At 36.5% G+C, this 22,167-nt stretch overlaps 1 protein-coding gene across 7 annotated transcripts in view; it reads left to right on the forward strand.

Moving 5' to 3' along the window:
- Positions 1–22,167, forward strand: part of MGAT4D (MGAT4 family member D) — a 52,619-nt gene that overhangs the window by 16,177 nt on the left and 14,275 nt on the right. For 6 of the 7 annotated variants that reach the window (XM_025462302.3, XM_025462301.3, XM_025462303.3 and 3 more), the window contains 6 exons: positions 4,718–4,851; positions 7,573–7,619; positions 14,060–14,173; positions 15,895–15,970; positions 17,505–17,619; positions 20,177–20,307. In XM_025462302.3, the coding sequence (XP_025318087.1) occupies positions 4,718–4,851; positions 7,573–7,619; positions 14,060–14,173; positions 15,895–15,970; positions 17,505–17,619; positions 20,177–20,307 (617 nt within the window). The remainder of the gene's footprint in view (positions 1–4,717; positions 4,852–7,572; positions 7,620–14,059; positions 14,174–15,894; positions 15,971–17,504; positions 17,620–20,176; positions 20,308–22,167) is intronic. The other variant, XM_049097316.1, reaches the window with a different exon arrangement.

A 22,167-nucleotide genomic window follows, 5' to 3' on the forward strand; every position in this document is an offset into this window, starting at 1 on the left:
TTTTACCCGGTTGTCTTCTTATTTCCTCATCTTTCTGGGGACCAAGGTCAGCAAAAGCTTTACAGAAGAGGTGATTTTGAGCTAATCCTTAAATAATGAATTTGACTCCAGCAGGTATGAAAGAAGAGACAAAGCATTTAAGTTAGAAACAGGGATATTAGGGAAGTCTCAGAATGCTTGCCATTCTCACAAGCCTTATTTATTCTAATGCGTGAGTCACTCTAGGCCAGTGGCAGCAAACTACAGCCCCCAAGCCAAATCTGCTCTTTTACAATAAGATTTTGTTGAACTCTAGTCAGTGCTCATTGTTACTTCTCTGTGACTGTTCCCACACCACAGCAGAGCTGAGTAGTTGCAGCAGAGACTGTATGGCCCAAAAGACAAAAATGTTTACTATCTGGTCCTTTACAGAAAAGTCTTACTGACCTCTGACTGATGTAGGTAGTTCCTTGAGAATAAGGAGTGTTGTTCCATAGCACGTGCCTCTGCCAAGCCCACTGTGTTGGGACAGGGGTGCCATGTGGCATTGTTTAACATCTGAATTCTCACTGTGTTCTGTATACTGAGTTACTGTGTTTTCTTTTTTTAAATGTTTTCTTTCATTGTCTCATTTGACCCTCACAACACAATACAGCAGGACCTTCAATTATCTCTATTTTATGCCTAAGAAAATTGAGGTTTAGAGATACCAGGGTACATCTTGAGATCACACTAGGGACTTTAACTGTGTCAGATTCCCTCTTCAGAGTATTTTGAATGTGGCACGTGTATGTACGTAGACATGCATATGTGTGTGAATGTATGAGAAAGTGTGTGCTACACAAAGGTTATAGGGAACAGGAGGAGGCGATGAAAGACATAGGGGGAAAAAAACCCAGTACATAGAAACTATAAAATACTAGATACTAAGAATAAGCATAGCCTTAAGTAAACATCAGCAAAGATAAGCAGAAGCCCATGTCAGAAAGGATGGAGGGAGAGGTGTTTATAATTGGGAAGAACAGAACTCTTTGTATGGGGGTTTGGGGTGTTGAGGTAACCTAGTTAGCAGAACTGTGTTAAATCCTGAATAATTTTCTAATTCCCCAACTATTTCTTGATTTCCAACCATGCTGTATATATTGATCCTCCTTTTGAGGCCCCTTTGGTGGATTTTCATAGGTTCTTGGGAGGACCAGCTTGCATATAAACCTTCATTACCAAAGGCCATTTAAATGGAGATTCTTTTTCTTAGTAACTAAAAGACCATAAGACATAAAACACTTGTAAAAGCACTGAAGCCTGTAGCAAGGCCTCCTGGGGAAGCTGTCATCAGGCTTCTTTATTTTAGATTCTGAGTATATCTCAATTTCTTCTCTCTACCCTCTTGTAACTTCTTTTTGAGCTTTCATTTCTTCCCCAGTGTATTGAAATAGACTTGTAAATTGACTACGGTTAATCCGTTCTTCATACCCTCCTCAGAGCTTGTACTAAAATGTGTAACGTCATGCTCAACTCTTGCTTAAAATCCTTTAGAAGATCCTCAGTGCATATAGGATGAAGTTAGCTCCTTAACATGGAGTGTGCACAGTAGATTTTATCTTTCAAATCTCAATTTTTGCCATTTCCTCTCCATTTCAGCAACCCTAGAACCCTTACAATCCCTATGAATAAGCCAAGCAATAGCACATGCGTTCAATGAACACACCACCTCCTATCAACCACGATTAACTTGTCATGTAAGTCCCTTACTCAATAGGACTTTTCAGCTCAGTTGGCAACTTCTTTGTGCAGTCCTCCATGTCCTCAAGTAACCAGCTTCTCTCAGGTCCTAGGCCTTGGGGAAGAGCAATGGATAAGCCGTGGCCTTCATCCTCCTACAGACACGTGAGAAAGCAGTTACAGTGTAAAGTGACCAGTGCTGTGACAAGGGAAATACGAGGTGGAACAAGTAATCCATACTTGCAGAATTAGGGAAGACTTTCTGGACGAAGTGCTGTTCACCTGAGTCAACCTTCATGACTTAGGTGAACAGAATTGGAATAGACTAAGTAGGGAAAAAAGCGGGTGATGGATAGTGGAAAAAAGTAGAGGATGTTCATCCAGGTAGAGGAAAAGAAATAGGAAAGGTCTAACAGCAAGAGGACCCAGGCAAAAAGTGTGGCATGTGTGCACAATTGGGGCTAGAAGTTATTAGCAGTATAACATGGGGCAGAGGCCAAATAATAAAGGGACTTGGCCATTCGCTTATTCACCCCAAATTTATTCCAATTATTATGTTTTCTAATAACATTTTTTTTTATTAGATGATAAATGCTATGTGGATGAACTAAGAGTATACAGCTGGTCCACCCAACCTAGTTTAGAAAGAATGAATAATAGAATTAGCACAAAGAAGCTGAAAAAGAGCGTTCCAGGCAGAGAAGGGATGATGTGTGCAAAGGCCTAGAGATGAGAGAGTCCTGTTTGGTCAATCTGAGAAGCTGAAAGATACTAAGTAAGACTGACTTAGAGAGAGAATAATTGAAACAAAATGTAGGTCGGGACTAGGTCATTAAAAGCCTTGTAAATGTTTGTAAACAGCATTTCTTACCCTAAGGCATTGGAAGTCACTTCAGGAATTGCATTTTATTTATTTTTAAAAAATATTTTATTTATTTATTCCTGAAAGAGAGAGAGGGAGGCAGAGACACAGGCAGAGGGAGCAGCAGGCTCCATGCAGGGAGCCTGATGTGAGACTCGATCCCAGGTCTCCAGGATCACACCCTGGGCTGAAGGCGGCGCTAAACCACTGAGCCACCCGGGCTGCCCTAGGAATTGCATTTTAGAGTGGATCCCAAAGTTTGAAACTTGATTCCTGCCTCACGCTATCCATAAAAATCAATTCCAGGTGGACTGTAGATCTAAATATAAAAGGCAAACAATGGGATCCTTGGGTGGCGCAGGGGTTTGGCGCCTGCCTTTGGCCTGGGGCGCGATCCTGGAGACCCGGGATCGAATTCCACATCGGGCTCCCAGTGCATGGAGCCTGCTTCTCCCTCTGCTTGTGTCTCTGCCTCTCTCTCTCTCTCTCTGTGTGACTATCATAAAAAATAAAATAAAATAAAATAAAATAAAATAAAATAAAATAAATAAAAGGCAAACAATAAAGCATCCAGACACTATTCAAGAGAATGTCGTTATGACCTGAAGATACAGATTTCTCAACAGGAATCAAAACACTAATTTTATGTAAAGGAGGAGATGGATAAATTGTACTCTATTGAAATTAAGAATTTCTTGGGGTGCCTCGGTGGCTCAGTCAGTTAAGCCTCTGCCTTCAGTTCAGGTTAGGAGTTCAGGGTCCTGGGATTGAGTCCTGCATTGGGCTCCTTGCTCAGTGGGGAGCTTGCTTCTCCCTCTCCTGCTTCCCCTTCCCCCTGCTTGTGCTGTGTCTCTATCAAATAAATAAAATCTTTTAAACAAATTAAGAATTTTTTAAAAATGATTTTATTTATTTATTTGAGAGTGAGCAAGAGAGAGAAAGAGCACAAGCAGGGGTGAGGGGTAGAGGGAGAAGCAGACTCCCCCACTAAGCAGAGAGCCCCATGTGGGGCTCCATCCCAACCCAGAGATCATGATCTGAGCCGGAGGCAGGTGCTTAACCGACTGAGCCACCCAGGTACCCTGACAAAGAATTTCTGTTCATCAAGAGGTAAACATTGAAAAGGGAACCCAGAGTGGGAGATATTTGTAAGACACGTAACTAACAAAGCGTTCGTATTCAGAATCTATAAAGAGCATTAATAAATAAGAAAAATCCAGACAACTCAATAAACAGGTAAGAGCTTAAACAAGGATTTCACAAAAGAATGTCCAAAGACCAATAAACATATGAAAATATGTTCGAACTCAATAGTAATCAGGGAAATAACTAATTCTTACTGTTCTCACTGAAGTTCAATAGTTTTTTGTTACATTTAAATGCTTCTCAGTCTTGTATACCAGAGCCCTGATTGTTTTGACAAATTTTTGCTACTTTTATTATTGCTTTTTTAGGGAGAAGAATTTCTGAGTTCCCTACTTAGCCATTCTAGAAGTTCTTATGCCCATCTTGAAGGTGGGGAAATTGAGGCTGGAGAGGCTGTGTATCTTGCCCAAGTTCATACATCCAGGATTGGTGTTGAGTTTGGGCAAACTTTACTGATATAATCTTAGTATCTATATAGGATGACATGAGATCTGTTCTCCCATTGTTCCAGTCAATATTGAGCAATGAAAATAACTTAGGATCATGGATTCATTCCATCAAATCACTTGGAAATTACTTCATGCATTTTTTTTCACAGATGAAAATATATGATAGTATTTTCTGTTTTGAGCTCCAGCATCTCCTTAGGAACAGAAGTAGAGAATCTGCCAATGTGTGACATTTTGTACCCAAGTTAAGTAAAAGCTAAAATAAATGGAGAGTGGTTAGTTTTATTTTTCACTACACTGAAACCCTCCAACATGAGAACATCCTGGAGTCTACTGAATGCATTTACTAACAGTCCACTACAAATTGGAATTTGCTCAAGCAGAAAATGAACTTAGTGATAAAAATTAATAGTAGTTGGGTACTTTTTATAATATAGTTTCAGACACTCTTTATGACCAAAGAATTAACCCAAACATAGTAATAAGCATAGATATTAATGATGAATTATATTTTTTCTCTGTGGCTTGAAATGATGATTCCATGCTCCTATGTCTGCAGTCTCTTTTGCACTGGGTATTTCCACTGTTAACAGAGGGAATCAAAGTTACCTGAGTCAAACACTGAATTCTGTTGTCTCCAGGATGTCTCCTTCAGAAGAGAAGGACTCTGTGGTGATTGTCTCTGTCGCAGATGTACGTATGAAAAATAAGTGGCTCTCCTCATGCCCAACCTGTGGTCTCCAAATACCCTTCCTTGATGGTAATCACTGTATCGTTTTGGATTTTTTTCCTTAAATTTAAAAAAGCAATTCATAGATGCCTTTTTTGGATAGCAGACAATGTATTCAGTACTAATTTGGCACCACTGAGAAGGAATTAAATACATCAGTCTAAAAAGAAAATATAGTGGTTCCATGTGGAGAAATAAGATTATGTTGTTAAATATATTACCAGGAGCCCTGCATACTATATGATACAGAACTTATATTTACAAACAGAACATTAAAATTAAAATTGAAACTGGAGTAATAAAACTTGCCAGCCCAATAAAAGGTAAGTATATGAACCGAGATAATTTATATTAACTTAAGTAACAATAACCGTCATGAATATTGAGGAACTCCTTTCTATGTGTGAAGGATTGTAGACAATTTTTATATACATTATTTGTGGCTCACATTACATCCTTGTAAAGTAGGTGTAGCTATCCTGATTTTACAGGTGAAGAAACTGGAGCTTATAGAAAGTAAGTTGCCCAGTAATTAATACATCAGATTCAAATCTATGTCTAATGGCACTCAAATTTTCTATCTTCTAACGCCATGTGAAAGCTTATATAAAGCACTGTATAAATATTAAAATCATAAAGCCTTTTGGAGAAGGAGTTTGGCAACTTGTATTAGATTTAAAATGTGTATATCCTTTATATCAGAAACCTCAATTCTGGGAAGTTATCCTAGGGAGATAATCAGGCAAGAATTCCAAAATAATAAAAAATTGACGGAATGTACGGTAGTTGAGAACACTTACACTGGATCTGGATTGCCAAGGTTCAAATGCCTTGGCTGGTTCAAAAGTCATTTTTTGGCTTGTGAACTTGAACAAGTTCCATAATTTTTCTATGCTTCACTTTTTTTCTTTGCAAAACAGTGATAATAATATCATCTATGTCATAGGGTTGTTTTGTTAATTAAATTAGCTATTTAAAGTATTTAGAATGAAGTAATTATTTCAAGGATTTTCAGTGCACTGTGCTTTTTAAAAGCATAATATTGGAAACCACCAAAAATGTGTATCAATAAGAAGCTGATTAAATCCTTATGTCTACATTGCAGTAATCTGCAGTGCAATTGTAACCATGGAAAAGAGAATGAATAGCTATGTATATTTACTGACATAAAATTATATCCATATCATATTGTTGAGTGGGAAAACATTGCAGAACATCACATCTAACATAATATTATCTACGTAAAATGTGATAGAAGGAAGGAGGTAAAAAATATACAGAGAAAATATATAAAGAAAAAAGAAAATGAGCAAATCTTGGAATAATGGTCTCCAAAATATAAATAATGGTTATCTCTGGATTGAAGGGATCTTTATTGTCCTTTCTATATTCTTTTCTCTATTTGAATTTTCTATAATAAACATGTCTTTGGATGCAGAAAAAACTCAAAAAACAAAAACAAGCAATAGAATAATTAAGAGGAAAATATAAATAAAAGATTAATCTAATAAATAAATTAAACATTCTGTCCAAGTTTAATTTCTTAATATTGAAAGCGTATACATAATCTCCAAATGTTTTGTCACATTTCTGTACATTAAATATTACAATCTTTATTTCTTTGCTGCTGACACAGTGCACATGTACCTAAAATGTTTAGGCGAGTAATAAAATATTAAGGACAAATGTTAAAATGGAATGTATAATGCTTACGAAGTGTAACTTTAGTATTAGGTTTAAAATACAAAATATTTCAGTGTAACAAATAGCTGGTGATTCAATTGATGGCTGTCTCAAAAACCTTAGGTACTGTCATAGAGTTATCTGCATACATCATGATAGATATTTTAAAATAATCTGACTATATACTTTTAGAGTACTCAGATTTGACAATAGAACTGTCATTATTCAAAAATTTTCAGAATTTTGTATTAGGAATGCTTGGGGCCCTGAGGCAATGTTGTGTGAAGGCTATCAATTTTGTAAAAAAAAAAAAATCTGAGAATGTACTATCAAAAGCTATTTACATAGGAATCTTTTCATCTGATATAGCACAGAATTTGATAAAGAGTAGGCACACAAGGTTTGCTGATTGAAGAAAATTTGGGAAATAGGCTGAGTAATACTGTCTGGAAAGCTGGTATAATTTTGAGTACTTTTATTATACTATCATAAAATGAAGACATTTTCAAAAAGAGCAGTTCTTAGACAAAACTGTTTTAGATACATAGGTTTTTGCATGCTAATTTTTATTTTATTTTAAAGATTTTATTTTTTTATTCATGATAGACACAGAGAGAGAGAGACATAGGCAAAGGGAGAAGCAGGCTCCCTGTGGGGAGCCCAATGTGGGACTAGATCCCAGGACCCCAGGATCATGCCCTGAGCCAAAAGCAGATGCTCAACGGTTGAGCCACAGAGGCACCCTGCATGCTAATTTTTAAGTGTTAAATAATGTATAGTGATACTTTGTACTGTGACAAAGGAAGAATGAAATCTTTTCAGTACTGAAGTCAGATCTTTTAGACACATGGATATTTTAAATTCTTTTATAGAGGGTGAAAAAATAAAAAATTAGGACACGATAACATTCCATATATAAACTAGATTTACGTGTAGCAACCATACAGTAGCGAAACTATTAAGCATGCTTTATTTCAGTGAAATACTTTTCTCATTTTTAGAGAAATGAAGATTATTTAAAATATGTTGTGGACATGATTACAAAAAGGTAAGTACTGTCTGATAAGTTTAAAAATAGCTCTTCTTTCATTTTTCTATTTTTTTTCTGCCCAGTTACATTACTTTATTAGTGATCATATCCATTTTGATGAGTGTAGCTGTATAGAAAGAACTACTGAGATCTGCAGGTAGTTCTAAGCTGTAATCAACTATAGCTTATGATTTTTCCCCAATTTTGCAGGTCGTCTGCTTAATAAAATCCACCTTTTTCATGTTATTATCATTGTATCTATTCTCCATGAAATCCACTTCCTCTGACAGAAGCCTGCTAGATTATTTTTAAAGCATTTTTGTGTACCTTACTGTATGAAGTGACGTTCTCCACTTCTGTTTACAATCTCCTGCTGGATGTAACCCTGGAGATGCAAGCACATGATGATGAACCAACATTGTTAGTTATCAAGCAAGATGCTGTGGAATGGACCCAGCCTTTCAGATCTTTATGTTCCAGTGGGTAATACACTTGGTAAAAACCAATCACAACAGGGACGCTGGTGTTTTGTATTGGTATAGGGAGGGCAGTGGAAAACACGTAGAGGAGGAAGCATTTCACTCTGCCTGCAAGATAAGAAGAAGGTAATAATTGAGCTGAGTGTGAAGGTGTAAGAGGATACTCTTAAAGCAGATAAAAGGAGAAAGGGAATGCTTGGCAAATAGGATTGCTTGAGAAGGCAGAAAGGCCTAAAAGGAGCATGCTAGATTTATGGAAAAAGAAGTATATCCTGGAGTGTGGATATTTGAGATTAAGGAAGGAGTATGAGTAGGAGTTAATTAAGACAGGCTGGCATAAGGTCATGAAGAGCCTTCGGGAATATGCTAAGGATCATGCACTTGATGCTACAGACCTGGGTTGCAAGCATGGCCTTCAAGCTGAATCTGGCCAACAGACCAGACCATTTGGCTTCACTAGCAAAGTGTTTTGTTTCCTTACCAAACAGCTCAAGGGGAGGAGGCAAAGTTATTTTAGTCAAAAGAATTCCAGCTAATAACTGTAGAAAGAAATGTATCAGAAAATCACCGTTTTGAAACAGTTGGTTCAGGCAGGTCATTAAGTGACTTGTGGCTGGAGAACTTTAGGAGGAAGGCCTACCTGCCAGCATCCAAACAGGAAAACCCCTTGGTAGTTGAGATGGAGGGAATTCAAAGGATTGGTCAAAAAAAGTGTTTACAGGGGTTGAGAGAACAAAAGAGAAGAAAGGAAATGGGAGAAGCCTAAAGGGAGATGGCTTACAGCTCAAGGTCTGACGGTGGCTGCGCCCTGCTGCTGTGCTACCCACGGGGGGCTCTGTCGCAGGGCCACCCCCGTGGACTCCACTCCTGGGGGGCCTTCACCGAGCCCCAAGGTAGGAAGAACAGCCTCTCTTGCGCCCCTCCGCAGGTGGAACCCAGCAGGATCCAGCTAGCGAGGGCCCGGGGTTGGCGTGCAGACCCCCTGCCGCTGCGATACCGGCAGAGCACAAGTGTGAGACCAAGCTGAGAGCAGGCAGGCAAGCCCGAGGGGGGCTCAGGTGCCCCCAGCTCAACCCCAGGTCAGCCTCAGTGTCCCTGGATGCCAGACAGACGTTTGGGTCTTCTGATGTGTAGCCAGCGAAATACACTGAAATCACAGCGGGGCATTATTGCCCACCACCCTCCAATATACAATGTAACACAACACAAGACAGAACAGGCTTTTTAAAATGTTTGTGAGTTTCAGAGGTAGAATTCAGTGATTCATCTGTTGCATGTAACACCCAGTGCTCATCAGATCAAGAGCCCTCCCTGGTGCTGGTCACCCAGGGACCCCATCCCCTAGCAACATCCCTTCCAGCAACCTTAGAGTTGTGGTTCCTAGAGTTAGGCTCTCATGGTTTGCCTCCCTCTCTGTTTCTTCTTCTTTTTCCTTCCCTTACCCCATATTCATCTGTTTTGGTTTTTTTTTTAAGATTTTTTGTTTCCTCATGAAAGAACCAGAGAGAGAGGCAGAGACACAGGCAGAGGGAGAAGCAGGCTCCCTGTGGAAAGCCAGATGGAGGACTCGATCCCAGGACCCCGGGGTCACGCCCTGGGCCAAAGGCAGATGCTCAACTGCTGAGCTACCCAGGCATTACCCCCGCCCCCAACCTTTTTAAAAAAGATTTTATCTTTTTGTTTCTTAAATTCCACATATGAGTGAAATCATATGTTCAAGACTGAATGACCTTTAATCTAAAGTCCAGTTTAGAGTGTACACAGTGATTAGAGGAAGCAGTCTGTAGTAACCACTAGGATTCAGGACACTGTAGAATACAGTTGATCCAGTTCTTTTCAAAAAGATAGTTGAGGGGAAAAAAAAAAAAGAAAAGCTGAAATAACTGGTCTGGAAAATAAATTTTAAAAAGAACCCAGAGATAACAGTTTATAATAAGAGGATCTTATGTGGTTACTTATTTGAACACCATCCCCCACCCCACCTTTACCCATTCACCTGTTAGATACTTTTTAGGGTACTGAGGATATTTGAATATCAGCTGAATATTATGTGATATTAAATAGCTATTCTTAGTCTTATAAGGTGTGATAATGGCATGTAGTTGTGTAAATAAATGTCCTTTTTGATTTGACACTGAAGAATTAAAGGGTGAGAAATGATACCTAGGATTTGTTTTAAAATACTTCAACACCAAAAAGGGGGCTGTATGGATGAAACAAACATAGTAAAAATGAATGGTTGAAATCAGGTGATTTGGGATTCATCGTAGTCCCACTTTTCAGTGTGTGTGAGGTAATTTTCAAAATAAAAATTTAAAGAATTGAATTAGACTGTTCTCAACAACCTCGACTGATGGGGAGAGGTGTTAAATCAGAGCAGCCTAAGGGTGTTTGGGGAGGTCTGGAAATGGGAGCACCAGGAGTGTTTTTTTTTTTTTATTTTTTATTTATTGATGATAGTCACACAGAGAGAGAGAGAGGCAGAGACACAGACAGAGAAGCAGGCTCCATGCACCGGGAGCCCGAAATGGGTTCCAGGTCTCCAGATCGCGCCCTGGGCCAAAGGCAGGCGCCAAACCGCTGCGCCACCCAGGGATCCCCAGGAGTGGTTTTATATGTGCCCTCATCCCCCGGGGAGGAAGCTGATGGACAAGGTCTAGGGGGAGTTGGATGCAAGATACACATGGAAGGATTTAGACAGGACTAAGCTAAGATAAAGGGGGTAAAGATAAGAACAGGTGAAGGAGCAGAAAAACATGATTAGTCTGAGAAAGAGGGTGAAATGAAAGCATTCCCTCCTTAAAGGTTTTTTTTTTCCTCTGTGAAAGAAAGCTGATGTGCTGAGAATGAGGATTTTATTAGCAGTGAACTTGAACTTGAGAGTGGTGGTGAAGCCTGAGAGGAGTAGATGATGTTATGGAAGGAGATAGAACTGGGCAAGATCAACTAAAACATCCTTGTCTGTCCGTTTTACCCAAAAAAGTTTCCCCAGGAAAAAAAGTTGCCTCATACTTGAATCCTTAAAGTGTTCTCATATTCCAAGACTCCTTCTCTTGGTTGCTTTATTCTGCATAATAGACCACTGTTTGGAGAAGACACATTAGCCTGAAATGACTTAAGTCTATGCTGGTTTGGTGTCCTTATAAGGGAGTCTTAACAACCGGTTACAAAGCAGGCAGAGGTTTATAAACAATTCCTGGAGATATGTTTGCATACTTGCAAATTTTTTGAAGATGACTTTCAAAAAGTATTATCGTATGTGGTTACTTGTGAGGACCACAGTAAAAATACTTCTTGATGTAGATAGATACTTGTGTTTTCTATGAAATGTGCAAAGACAATGTCACTAAGAATTTTAGTTAGACTTGATGATCATATGTTAGATGATTCAAAAAGAGATTCTCATGGTGATAAGAATGTTAATGTTAACGCAGGATAAAGAGTTGGAATAAAATTGTTTTATTTTTTTGTGAGAATAGAGTAAAACTAATTTTTAAATAGATATTATAGAATACGCAATTTAAATGAGATTGTTAATATAGATTCATAACTTTTCATTTATATACCTAAATTTTATATATTTAATTTAGCCAAGACCCTTTTTCTAGGTCTTCTCATTGGGGTTAAGAGAGATTGCTCTGTATTTTATTGATCCTACATTTGAGGCTATATAGTAATTGTCAAAGGACCAACTAAGGTTATGTATGACCTTATATGAAGTTGTATATAACTGTGTACTTTATATAATATGATAAAGCTGTAAAGTTTCCACATTTTTATAACTATAAGGTAAAATCATTTATAATGGCAACGATGTACAGTTTATACTATTTCTCTAGTCATTGGCAACTAACAGGCCTGGTATCATTGTCTCAATGACTTTTGATGCTATCCATAACCTAACAAGCTAGAAAAGATTTGAAGAATCCTAGAAAGGTGTCACCACACAGAATTTCAAAAGTCTTGCTTAAGACAGACTAAATAAAGCTGAGCCTGGGATCTTCCTCTTTATCTATAATGGGAGATTATACCATCAAGATAGAAATTACTTGTAACTTGACTTTTGTTGCTTTGGGACTTTGTATGAAATTTTCTAGAGGACAAAATTTACTTAGAAGCATCTGCAATCCAAACTTTCTGATGATTGTATATACCGCAACTTAATGTTATTTTTGCTTGTCTCTGCTATTCTGAGTTGCTGTATGAAGTTATGCAATTTCATTTTTTAAAATGTAGATATTATGTTACTAACCCCAAATCAACTAGAATTCCTCAGTCTTTTCTTCCATACCAACATTTTCTGCTCCTCAAGGAACATACTAAAATGAGCTTTTGGAAAACTTTCCACTTGATATACCATAAAATATGAGGAGCCAATAAGACTTTCATGCTCCCCATGTACACTTCCCCCCTAAATAAATAAACAAACAAACAAACAAACAAATAACCAGGAAATCTTCCACTGGTGCATAGAGCCTGAGAAGAATAGAACAATTCTTTTTCTGCAAGGGTAGTAGTGCTATTCCAGTTTTACAGATGAAGAACCTGAAGGTCAGAGAAGGTAAATGACTTGCTTAAAGTTTGTCAGTGAAGTAAGCAAAGTTGGTAGAGACCCTTTTCTGGGTCTAAACCCTACCTGCTCTCTAGCGGGTAGCTACTGCTTCCCCAGGCTCATGACACATCCAAATGATGAAACATTTGGAAATCATTTAAAAAGCAAATGAAAGGAGCATAATTGTCCACATTCCAATGGCACAGGGAGGCAACACAGCCGCATGTTCTCCTGTCTGTAGGTGACCTAACAACAGAGTCACAGGGATTGGGCACCAACAGACTTTGAAAGGAACAGTGAGACGATGATATGCATTTGTCATTTATGTAGTGATTTGTGAGCTGAAGAGCCCGAAGCAAGTTTGTACTGTATGGGCTTGTTAACGGTTAATACAGTAGGATGAGCCAAATTCGAACAGTGTGGTTGAGGGAGACATGTCATTTAACTAAGACATGGTAACTGGGGTTCCCATAGTGGAATTGCGCAAAGTGGGGGCTGCCTATTTTGCACGTAATTGAGATTGTGCATATAAAACTCCCATCTTGCGTTTTCACTATTAGCACAGAACAAACATTTTCTTGAGGTTTTAACATTTTAATAAATATTCTAATGCCTAAGTTTTAATCCCATTTAAAGTCATAATATCTATCTCCAAAGGAAAACCGTTTAAAATGCTCTACTTGGTATGCCCCATCCTTTACCTCGATGGCACAAGATGTATATTACAGCTTTTGTGAACAATATTTTGTGCATTTTAATGATGTCCTAGTTGGTCTATAAATATTAACTTTTAAAAATAAAGATTCAAAAAGCATACATAATCATCCAGTGAATTTTGGACAAGAGTCGCACTGAATCCTTGCTTGCTATGAGGAGTCTATAGCTTCAGCAAACACAATACTAGTCAGTAGGACTCTTACTACTCTAAACAATGCACTTTATTTTCATTTTTTTAAAAGATTTTAGTTCATTCATGAGAGACAGAGAGGCAGAGACATGGGCTTTGAGAGAGGCAGGCTCCCTGTGGGGGGGCCCAATGCACCTCAACCACTGAGCCACCCAGGCATCCCAAAACTATGCACTTTGAAAAATCATCTAATGTTTTATGCTAATTCATTAGTTCCATTATTTTGAATCTTTTAGAGTACCTATCTAATTGTAAACTTGCAAAAAATTAAATGCCTGTAATTTTTATGAGACTAAATTTATATTGTATATTTTAACTTTTTGTTATGTTGCTCACTAATTTATAAAAGAAATACTTTAGCTAAAAAGTATTAGTTTCATAATGTGGATATCGTGTATCAACGTGAGAAAATTCAAATAAAAATATTATGTGGACAGGCATGAGGACATTCTTTTGAAGTATTTGCTATTTTGGTAAATCAAAAATTGAGTTGCAAGCTTCCATTTACTTCTGTTTACAGATTCAAAAGGCAACTTAAGTCTGGATCCTTAGAAGTCATTTCAATACCTGCCTTTTTTTATCCAAACATATTACCTCTCACACAGTCAACTGAGGACTCGGGAAAATTAGAGAGGTATGACATATTGCCTTAAATAACCTCATCCATTGTAATGTTGGAACCAGCCTCTAATAGATCCCATTTCAAACACAGCCAGCTCCTACTAGCTTGCAAGAGCTGACTGTGCGCATTACTTCCCAATCTGCGTTCAGCGACATCAAGTTGGTAGCATGAAATCAGCCCTGGTAGGAGCATTTACACCATGGAAATGGGCAAAAGCTAAAAATCGTGGCTCACCCCCACCCCATTATGGGAAGAATGAGTTGTTAAACATTTATCAACAGCACACCATTGATTATCTATGTTCACGTTTTCAGCCAATAATTAACAAGGGCATAAGGATGGGAGAAAGAAAGCGTGGGGTTATAAATTATTACATGTACATTCTAGTTACAACTTTTTTTCTGTTTGCTGGTAATGCTAGACAGGTAATGTAGCCTTTGTATTCTTAGCTTCCTCACCTTTCCAGTGTGCATGATAAAATCTACTTTATACATTTGGAAAAGTCATTGTAAGAATAAAATATGATCGTGTTTATGAAAGAATTTTGAAGAATTAAAGGTCTATACGTGTATATAGGATCACTCTTGTTTGATTATAAATGTATCATAAGAAATGTAATAGTTTGGTTTCTCAGAACTTTAAATAGAGTAAAAGGAATGTCAAAATTAAGAAAAAAATCCGATCCCAGGAAACTTGTGAGCTTTTGTTTTGTTTTACAATAATAAATGGCATGTCAGAGTTTGGACATCTCTTAAGGGTTTTGTTTTTGCTTTGAATTAAGTAGTCGGTTCTTAGATCGCAGGGAGACATTCTAGATCCTGTTTTTTCTTTCTGCTCTTTCTGTCTCTATCATATAGAGACATCTCATCATTTCTGTCTCTATCATAATTTCTTCTTTTGTAAAAAATCTCTGCCTCATCCTTCTCATCCGCATTCCTCTGCCTTCGACTTAGTTCAGGCCATTCATGATCTATTTTCCCTAAACCTCGCCTAATCTGGCCTCTCTTCTAATTCATTCTCCGTAGGGTAACCAAGAAGAATCCCTTCTCATAGGAAATCAGGTCCAACTTTCTTCATGATCTGGTCTTTATACCCACCTTACCATCGTCAGATTTTTCCATCCACTCCTGGTGCTCTGGATCTAAGGTGGCACATGCTCCCACACATTTCATGCCTTTGCAATTCCAGTCCTCTCACTGAATGCCCGGCTTCCTGAGCCACCCGCCCCATCTTATTTTACATCATCATTGCCAGTGTCTCTATATAGCAGTTCTTTCATTGTTCTGATTTTATAATTTTTCTGTCTTTTCATACTGGATTATGAAACCCAGAAGGGCAGACCTGCATCGTGTCTTGCTCTTTGTATCTTCGGGAACTGGGCTAATACTTAGCTTAGTAATAGATTAGAATAATTTAGTTTCTTCTTTCTTTTATTTGAACAAGACCTAAGATTAGAAAGAGTATTAACTTTACTACACAGATCAAAATTTAACTGACCAAAATGTAAAATAAATAGATTGTGCTTATCCTAGTTTAGTGATGGCAGATATGGTACACTGGGTAAAGATGGGAAACACTGTAATATAACTTCTGAGCATAACATATTCAATTTTACTTACTGTAGATAGTACTCTATATTAGTAAAGGGTAAAAAATTGATTACTGAAATGTGCTTATAAATAAGAATTACATAATAATGACAAATATTAACAGATTTTATTACTTATCTTTAGTTGGCGCATCAAACAAGTACTGGATTTTTGTTTTTTGATGTTGTATGCCCAACCCAAGGCTATGTATTATTTACAGGTAAGACCATGGTGTGTGTGTGTGTGTGTGTGTGTGTGTGTGTGTGTGTGTGTGTGATTTAAAGTGGAGGTATGTTCTCCTTCCCTTTTGGTTCCTTCCTTCCTCATTATATTCCTCCTCCTTACTTTTTATTCAGAAAATAGAAAATAATCGCTATATCAAAGTTCCAAAAAAAAGTTTAAGGTTGATTTTTTTAAAAAAAGATTTTGTTTATTCACTTGACACACAGAGAGAGAGAGAGAGCGCGCACAAGCAGGGGAGCTGGAGAGGGAGAAGCAGACTCCCCGCTGAGCAGGGAGCCCAACATGGGGCTTGGTCCCAGGCCCCCGGGATCATGACCTGAGCTGCAGGCAGATGCTTAACCGACTGAGCCACCTGGGCGTCCCAGAGTTGATTTTATACAAGTCTTCTTGCTGGGTTTACTATTAACAGAGGAGATTATAGTTACCTGAAGCAAACTGAAAAGAAATTCTCAAATTAGAAAAAATAGAAATTGTACTTCCTACATTTCTCTTCCCACAGACTTATTACATTAAGTAGACCTATTTGAACACATCTTAGATGTCAGTGTGTCTGCCTACCTTGGCTCGCATTGTATGTTCTTCCCAGTTCTACAGTGCCTCACTGTATTTCTGAAATAAATCAATTATATATCACTGGTACTCCCTGAATTGTGGCACTGTTAAACAATAGGGTTATGTTTCCCAGCAGTGAGTCTGTGCCTTACTGCATGTGACAATGTGCAGTTGTAAGAGGAGTTTGTAAGATACCATTGGAGAAGAGAGAATGTTACAAAGTCCTGAAGCAGGATTCTCTCTTTTACTGGCAGAAAAAAGAAATCCCTTTTGATTCCTAGCTAGCGGAATGTAACAGAAACACGAGATCCAGCCAGTGTGTTCTTCCCAATTTGAAAAAGCGTCAATTCTTTTTTGTGCTTAGAGACTTTCACGTTTTTGTGAGTCGTTTAGGATGGCCTCTTAGTGCATAGATTACACATAACATATATGAAATTAAAAAAGAAAATTCTAATTTCCCCTTTCCCCTCTCTTATTATGGAGAACTATTTTTAGGCTTGCCTGCACCATCATTCTACAGAACTAGTTGTGGATGACAATGCCAATTCCCCCTTTGTCATCTCTATGCCAGCCACATTTCCTGGCAAGAGGACATGGCACCTGTCATCTCAAACATAAACCTGCGTGGCCTTAAATTAGAAACTGCAGTATTTGTAAGGATGAAAATGGATTCAAATAACTTTTTTTCAGTGAGGAGTTAGATTGAAAAAAAACAAAGGAGTTAGATTGAGTGTTCCATATTAGTGTTTAGGAAACAAACATCATCTCTGGTCTTAGAACCTGAAAGTGAAAACCAATTAACAGTAAATACCCTGAGTGACTTGAACTAAAAATAAAATTAACCTCATAAAAAGATTTTCTTCAATGTATCCTATTGAAAGTATTTTCAATTCTCAAGCTAATACAACTTATTCAATGGAAGTATCAAAGGTACTAATGACCTTTTGGGTTTTTTCCAGCTAGAAGATGATATCATAGCTAAAAAGATGTACTTTACGAAAATCACAGATTTTGTGCATAATGGTACTTCAAATAATTGGTTTTATATTGAGTTTTCAATTCTTGGATTCATAGGTAAGCAACATATCTATTTTTTAGCACACGATAATCTTAAAATAACTTACCAGTTTGTTACTAAATGAAAAGGAATAACATGATTTCTATAAAAGATAATACTAATTTAATAATAAGATCAAATTCAAGTATCTGAATTTCAGAAAATGTATTTTTAAACCAATTTTTCCTAGATGGGAAATATAAATGAGCAGGTTGACATATATGTTATAAAAACATAAGAAAGCTACCACTTGCTAAATGCTCGCTGGGAGTCTGGTGCAATGTGTTATTAGCTCAGTGATGAAGGTGTATTTATTTTATATGGAAAAATATTCTGTTTAAAGAATTGAAGTTATAGAGAAAGGAATTCTAACTTAGAACTACCCTACTCTAAATTTCCTATAATTTCCAGTATGCCAAAGCTGACACACTTAGAAAAGTATAAAAATATATGAGTCAGACCCACCATGGAAAAGTTTCTAAAATTGTGCCCATGATGTGATTTTTTAAAAATGTCTTCTATAGACTTTCTTTTTTTCTTCCTTCCAGCCTTTCCACCCTTCCTTCTATACTTGTCCTTTTATTTGAATCCTGAGGCAGCAGGCTGAATGACCATACTTATTTCACGGTGCATGTCAACTCTTGCTTCATGTGGAAGCCCTCTCTTATTTTATCCTTTTGTTTTATGCCCAGTCCATACTCCCACTTCCTCCTGCCCCTCAATAGGTTTGCACTCTACTATGTTCAAAGAATACACAGAAATATGCATGTATCTGTGTCACATACTTGGTGTTTATCATGTTTGTAACTTTAAAGTTTACATAAACGGTGATGTGATAAGCCTATTCATACCCCTTATGCTTCTGTCCTCAAAACTAGATTTTAAAACTGCCAACATGTCGACTTATGTCCTTTTAGTTTATTGTTTCTTACTGCTGTTGCTTAAGTCCTACGTAATAATCCATTTGATTTATCCATGATCAGAGCGGTTGACCTTGATTGTTTCCAACTCTTTGCTGTCACAAAGAAATGAAGGGACATGTATATCCTGGAAGCAGGATCACTGAGGGTGAATATAGCAGTGTCTCTACATGGTGCCAGATTGCTTTGCAGATTGTACAATTTATACTCCCTTGAGCAGCGTCTGAGTTCCTTCTTTTCCTTTTGCTTGACAACATTTGCATTTGATGCTATCCATGACTTTTTTTTTTTTTTTTTTTTTTTTTTTTGGCCACTGGGAGTAATGTAAAGCATTTCTCTGAATGCTAGGGAAATCTGTTATTCATATACTTACTTGACATCTTCTTTTCCATACTTTCTGTCAAGTGTTGTAGAATCCAATTTTAAGACTCCAGAGGTTTTCCTTAGCCTTGCTTTAAATAAGAAGAGAAATTGTAGCTAAAGTAATACCTGATAAGCTTGAAGAGGAAGTCATTTTGTTGATACGTTACTTTGTGAACTATAAATTCCTTTTTCTCTTTCTTAACAAAGTCAGGTAGTAAAAGGATAGAGGATATTCATGTTCTGATCACAAGACCACATTGACAGGTGAAGTCTTACTAGAGCTTAGGTTTACAAGGGCTTTGTGTTTTGTGGTTATAATAATAACCATTTTTTTTCACTCAATATTACCAAAACTATGAGTTTGCTAAACACAATTTTATAACAGACTGATAGCAGATGAGGAAAACACAAATACTGAATCATCTGTTTCCATCATTAAATCACTTGTTTTGGTCACTACATAAATGGGTGCCAAAAAGTTAGAATACAGCCATATATTTGATTACATAACCCATACAGACTCAGCCCCTGGTGGATAAAATGAAACATGCTTACTTCATACTATCGTGTTTATTAAATGATTAGACGTATTTTATACTATTTACTTTAAACTGACCATTTACCTTACTCTTAGACCTTCAACTTCATTTAAATTAATTTTAAAATTAAAGATGCAGTATGTTAGGAAAAAAGCAACTGGGCCTAATGAAATATATTACTTTAAAATATAGCAAATCCTTAAGAATCACAAATATAAAACAAAACTCACATAAAATGATGCTCAAATATTGAAATAATACTGTATTTTAATCAAAATTAAGTACTAAACATAAAAAATCTGGTAGATTGATAAAGTTCTACTAAAGTCAAGTTATAAATCAGTTTATGCAAAATTAAGTAAAAGATTATACCTCCTATGCTTTTCATCCTATTTATATATCTTTTTTATTACAATGTATTTATCTTTCATGTGACTTGGAAAATTGATCTCATTGGTCATGAGAAAGTTGATTTCCTGAGAGTAGTCACTATCCTAAACCTGCCTTACCTTTTCTTGCCCAGAAGTGGTAATCCTTAATACTTAGGCAGATATAGTATTTTGTTTCATTATCCTTCAACTTCACTAGTACTTTAAGCCTTATTTATTTTGAAGGAATATGATGTATTTAATTTTTAATGATTTTTTTGGTCCTTGCTCATGTTAATAGAATGAACAACTATAAGTGTTATTTTATGATATGTAGTGTAAACACTCAAGAGTTATTTGGATTTGTTTACTTTTTCTCCATAGGAAAGCTGTTTAAATCTGAGGACTTAACTGACTTTGTACGTTTTTTTTTAATGTTCTACAAAGATAAACCCATAGATTTGCTCTTGGGGGACATTTTTCAGGTAAAGATGTGTGACCCAGGAGAAACTCCTGTGAGTATTTCTTTACTTTGTAAATGTAATTCCCTAAAATTTGTTTACCTCACTAATCCTCCCTATACCTCACTAATACCTCACTAATCCTGATGAGTGCATTAATGTTTTTAACTTCTGGTATCCAGAATTTTTACAGAAACTTATACTTACTAAATGAAGTAATGAGAGGCCATAAGTTAGTGAAAAGCAGAAAAAGGGGGACAAAACAAATAATAAAATGATGGATATAAATCTAAATATGCCACTATTTACATCAAATATAAATGACCAAAATATACCAATTAAGAGCTATTTCATCAGAATGGATTAAAAAACACTATGCAGTTACTTGCTGTCTATACTCAGTTCAAATATAATAATATTCATAAGGAAAGGTGAAGGTTAAAAGGAAAAGGTGAAAAAAGAAAAACTATGAAGACACTAATCAAAGAAAATCTGTAGTAGCTAAATTAATATCAAGTAGACTTTGGTGCAAAAAAATAAAAAATTTGACCAGGGATCAAGAAAGATACTATATACTGATAAAAGGGTCGAATCATCAGAAACATATAACAATCCTGAAAGTGTATGCATCTAACGACAAAGCCTCAAAATACATGAAGCAAAAGGTGACAGAACTAAAGAGAGAAATAGATTAGTCTACAATTATACTTGGAAACTTCAACACTCCTCTCTCAGTAAGCAACAGAACTGGTGAGTAGAAAACCAGCAAAGAAATAAAAGAATTGAACAACACCATTTACCATTTGGATTTAATTTCTGTTTTAAAAACACTATGTCCAACCACAGTAGAAAACACATTATTTTGAAATACACATAGAACATTCACCAAAATAGACATATCTTGTATCATAAAACAGAGCTTAACACATTTAAGATGAAATCACACACACACAAAAATGAAACTAAAATCTGACAGACAACAATGAAGTAAAATTAAGAAACTAACAAGCACTTGTAATTTAAATGGTATACTCCTGATAAGCCATGAGTAAAAAAGGAAGTCTCTAAAGGAAATTAGAAAATACTTTGAATTGAATGAAATGATAATACAACCTATCAAAATTTGTGGGATGCAGCCAAAGCACTGCTTATGGAGAAATTTATCCTAGAAGAAATCATTATCTTAGAAGAAAAGAAAGATCTCACATAAATAATCTCAGCTTCCACCTTAAGTCACTAGAAAAAGAAGACCCAAATAAACCCAAATCAAGCAGAAGAAAGGGAATAATAGCTATGAAAGCAGAAAGAAAGAAAATTGAGAACATAAAAGCAGTAGAGAAAATTAATGAAGCCAAACTCTGGTTCTTTGAAAAGAGCAAGAAAACTGATAAATTTCTAAGAGTGACAAAGAAAACCCCAAAACATAAATCATCAATATTAAAATTAAGAGAGAATGTCATGACACTTAGGTATGTGTGTGTGTGTGTATGTGTGTGTAAATATAACAAAATATATAGGTTATCTGTATGCTGAAATCTTAAAAATGCTGATGAGAGAAATAGACATACCATGATCGTGATTGTAAATAGTAAGTAGACAAATGCTTCCTAAAATGATCTATTGATTTAGCATAATTCCAATCAAAATCCCAGCAAGATTTGCTATGGTAGATACAGACAAGCTAATTCTAAAATTTTTAAGAAAGGGCAAAGGAACTATTTTAGCTAAAATGATTTGAAAAAGAAGAAAAAAAGTTGGAGGCATCACACTATTCAATTTCAAATCTTATGATAAAGCTACAGTAAGCAGGACACACATTTATACGTAAGGAAGTAAACAAATAGACCCATGGAACAAAACAGTTCAGAAATAGGTCCACAAAATATGGCCAATTGATATTTGACAAAGGAGCAT

This window comes from Canis lupus, chromosome 19, assembly GCF_003254725.2.
Source record: "Canis lupus dingo isolate Sandy chromosome 19, ASM325472v2, whole genome shotgun sequence".
In the NCBI taxonomy this organism is placed as follows: Eukaryota; Metazoa; Chordata; class Mammalia; order Carnivora; family Canidae; genus Canis; species Canis lupus.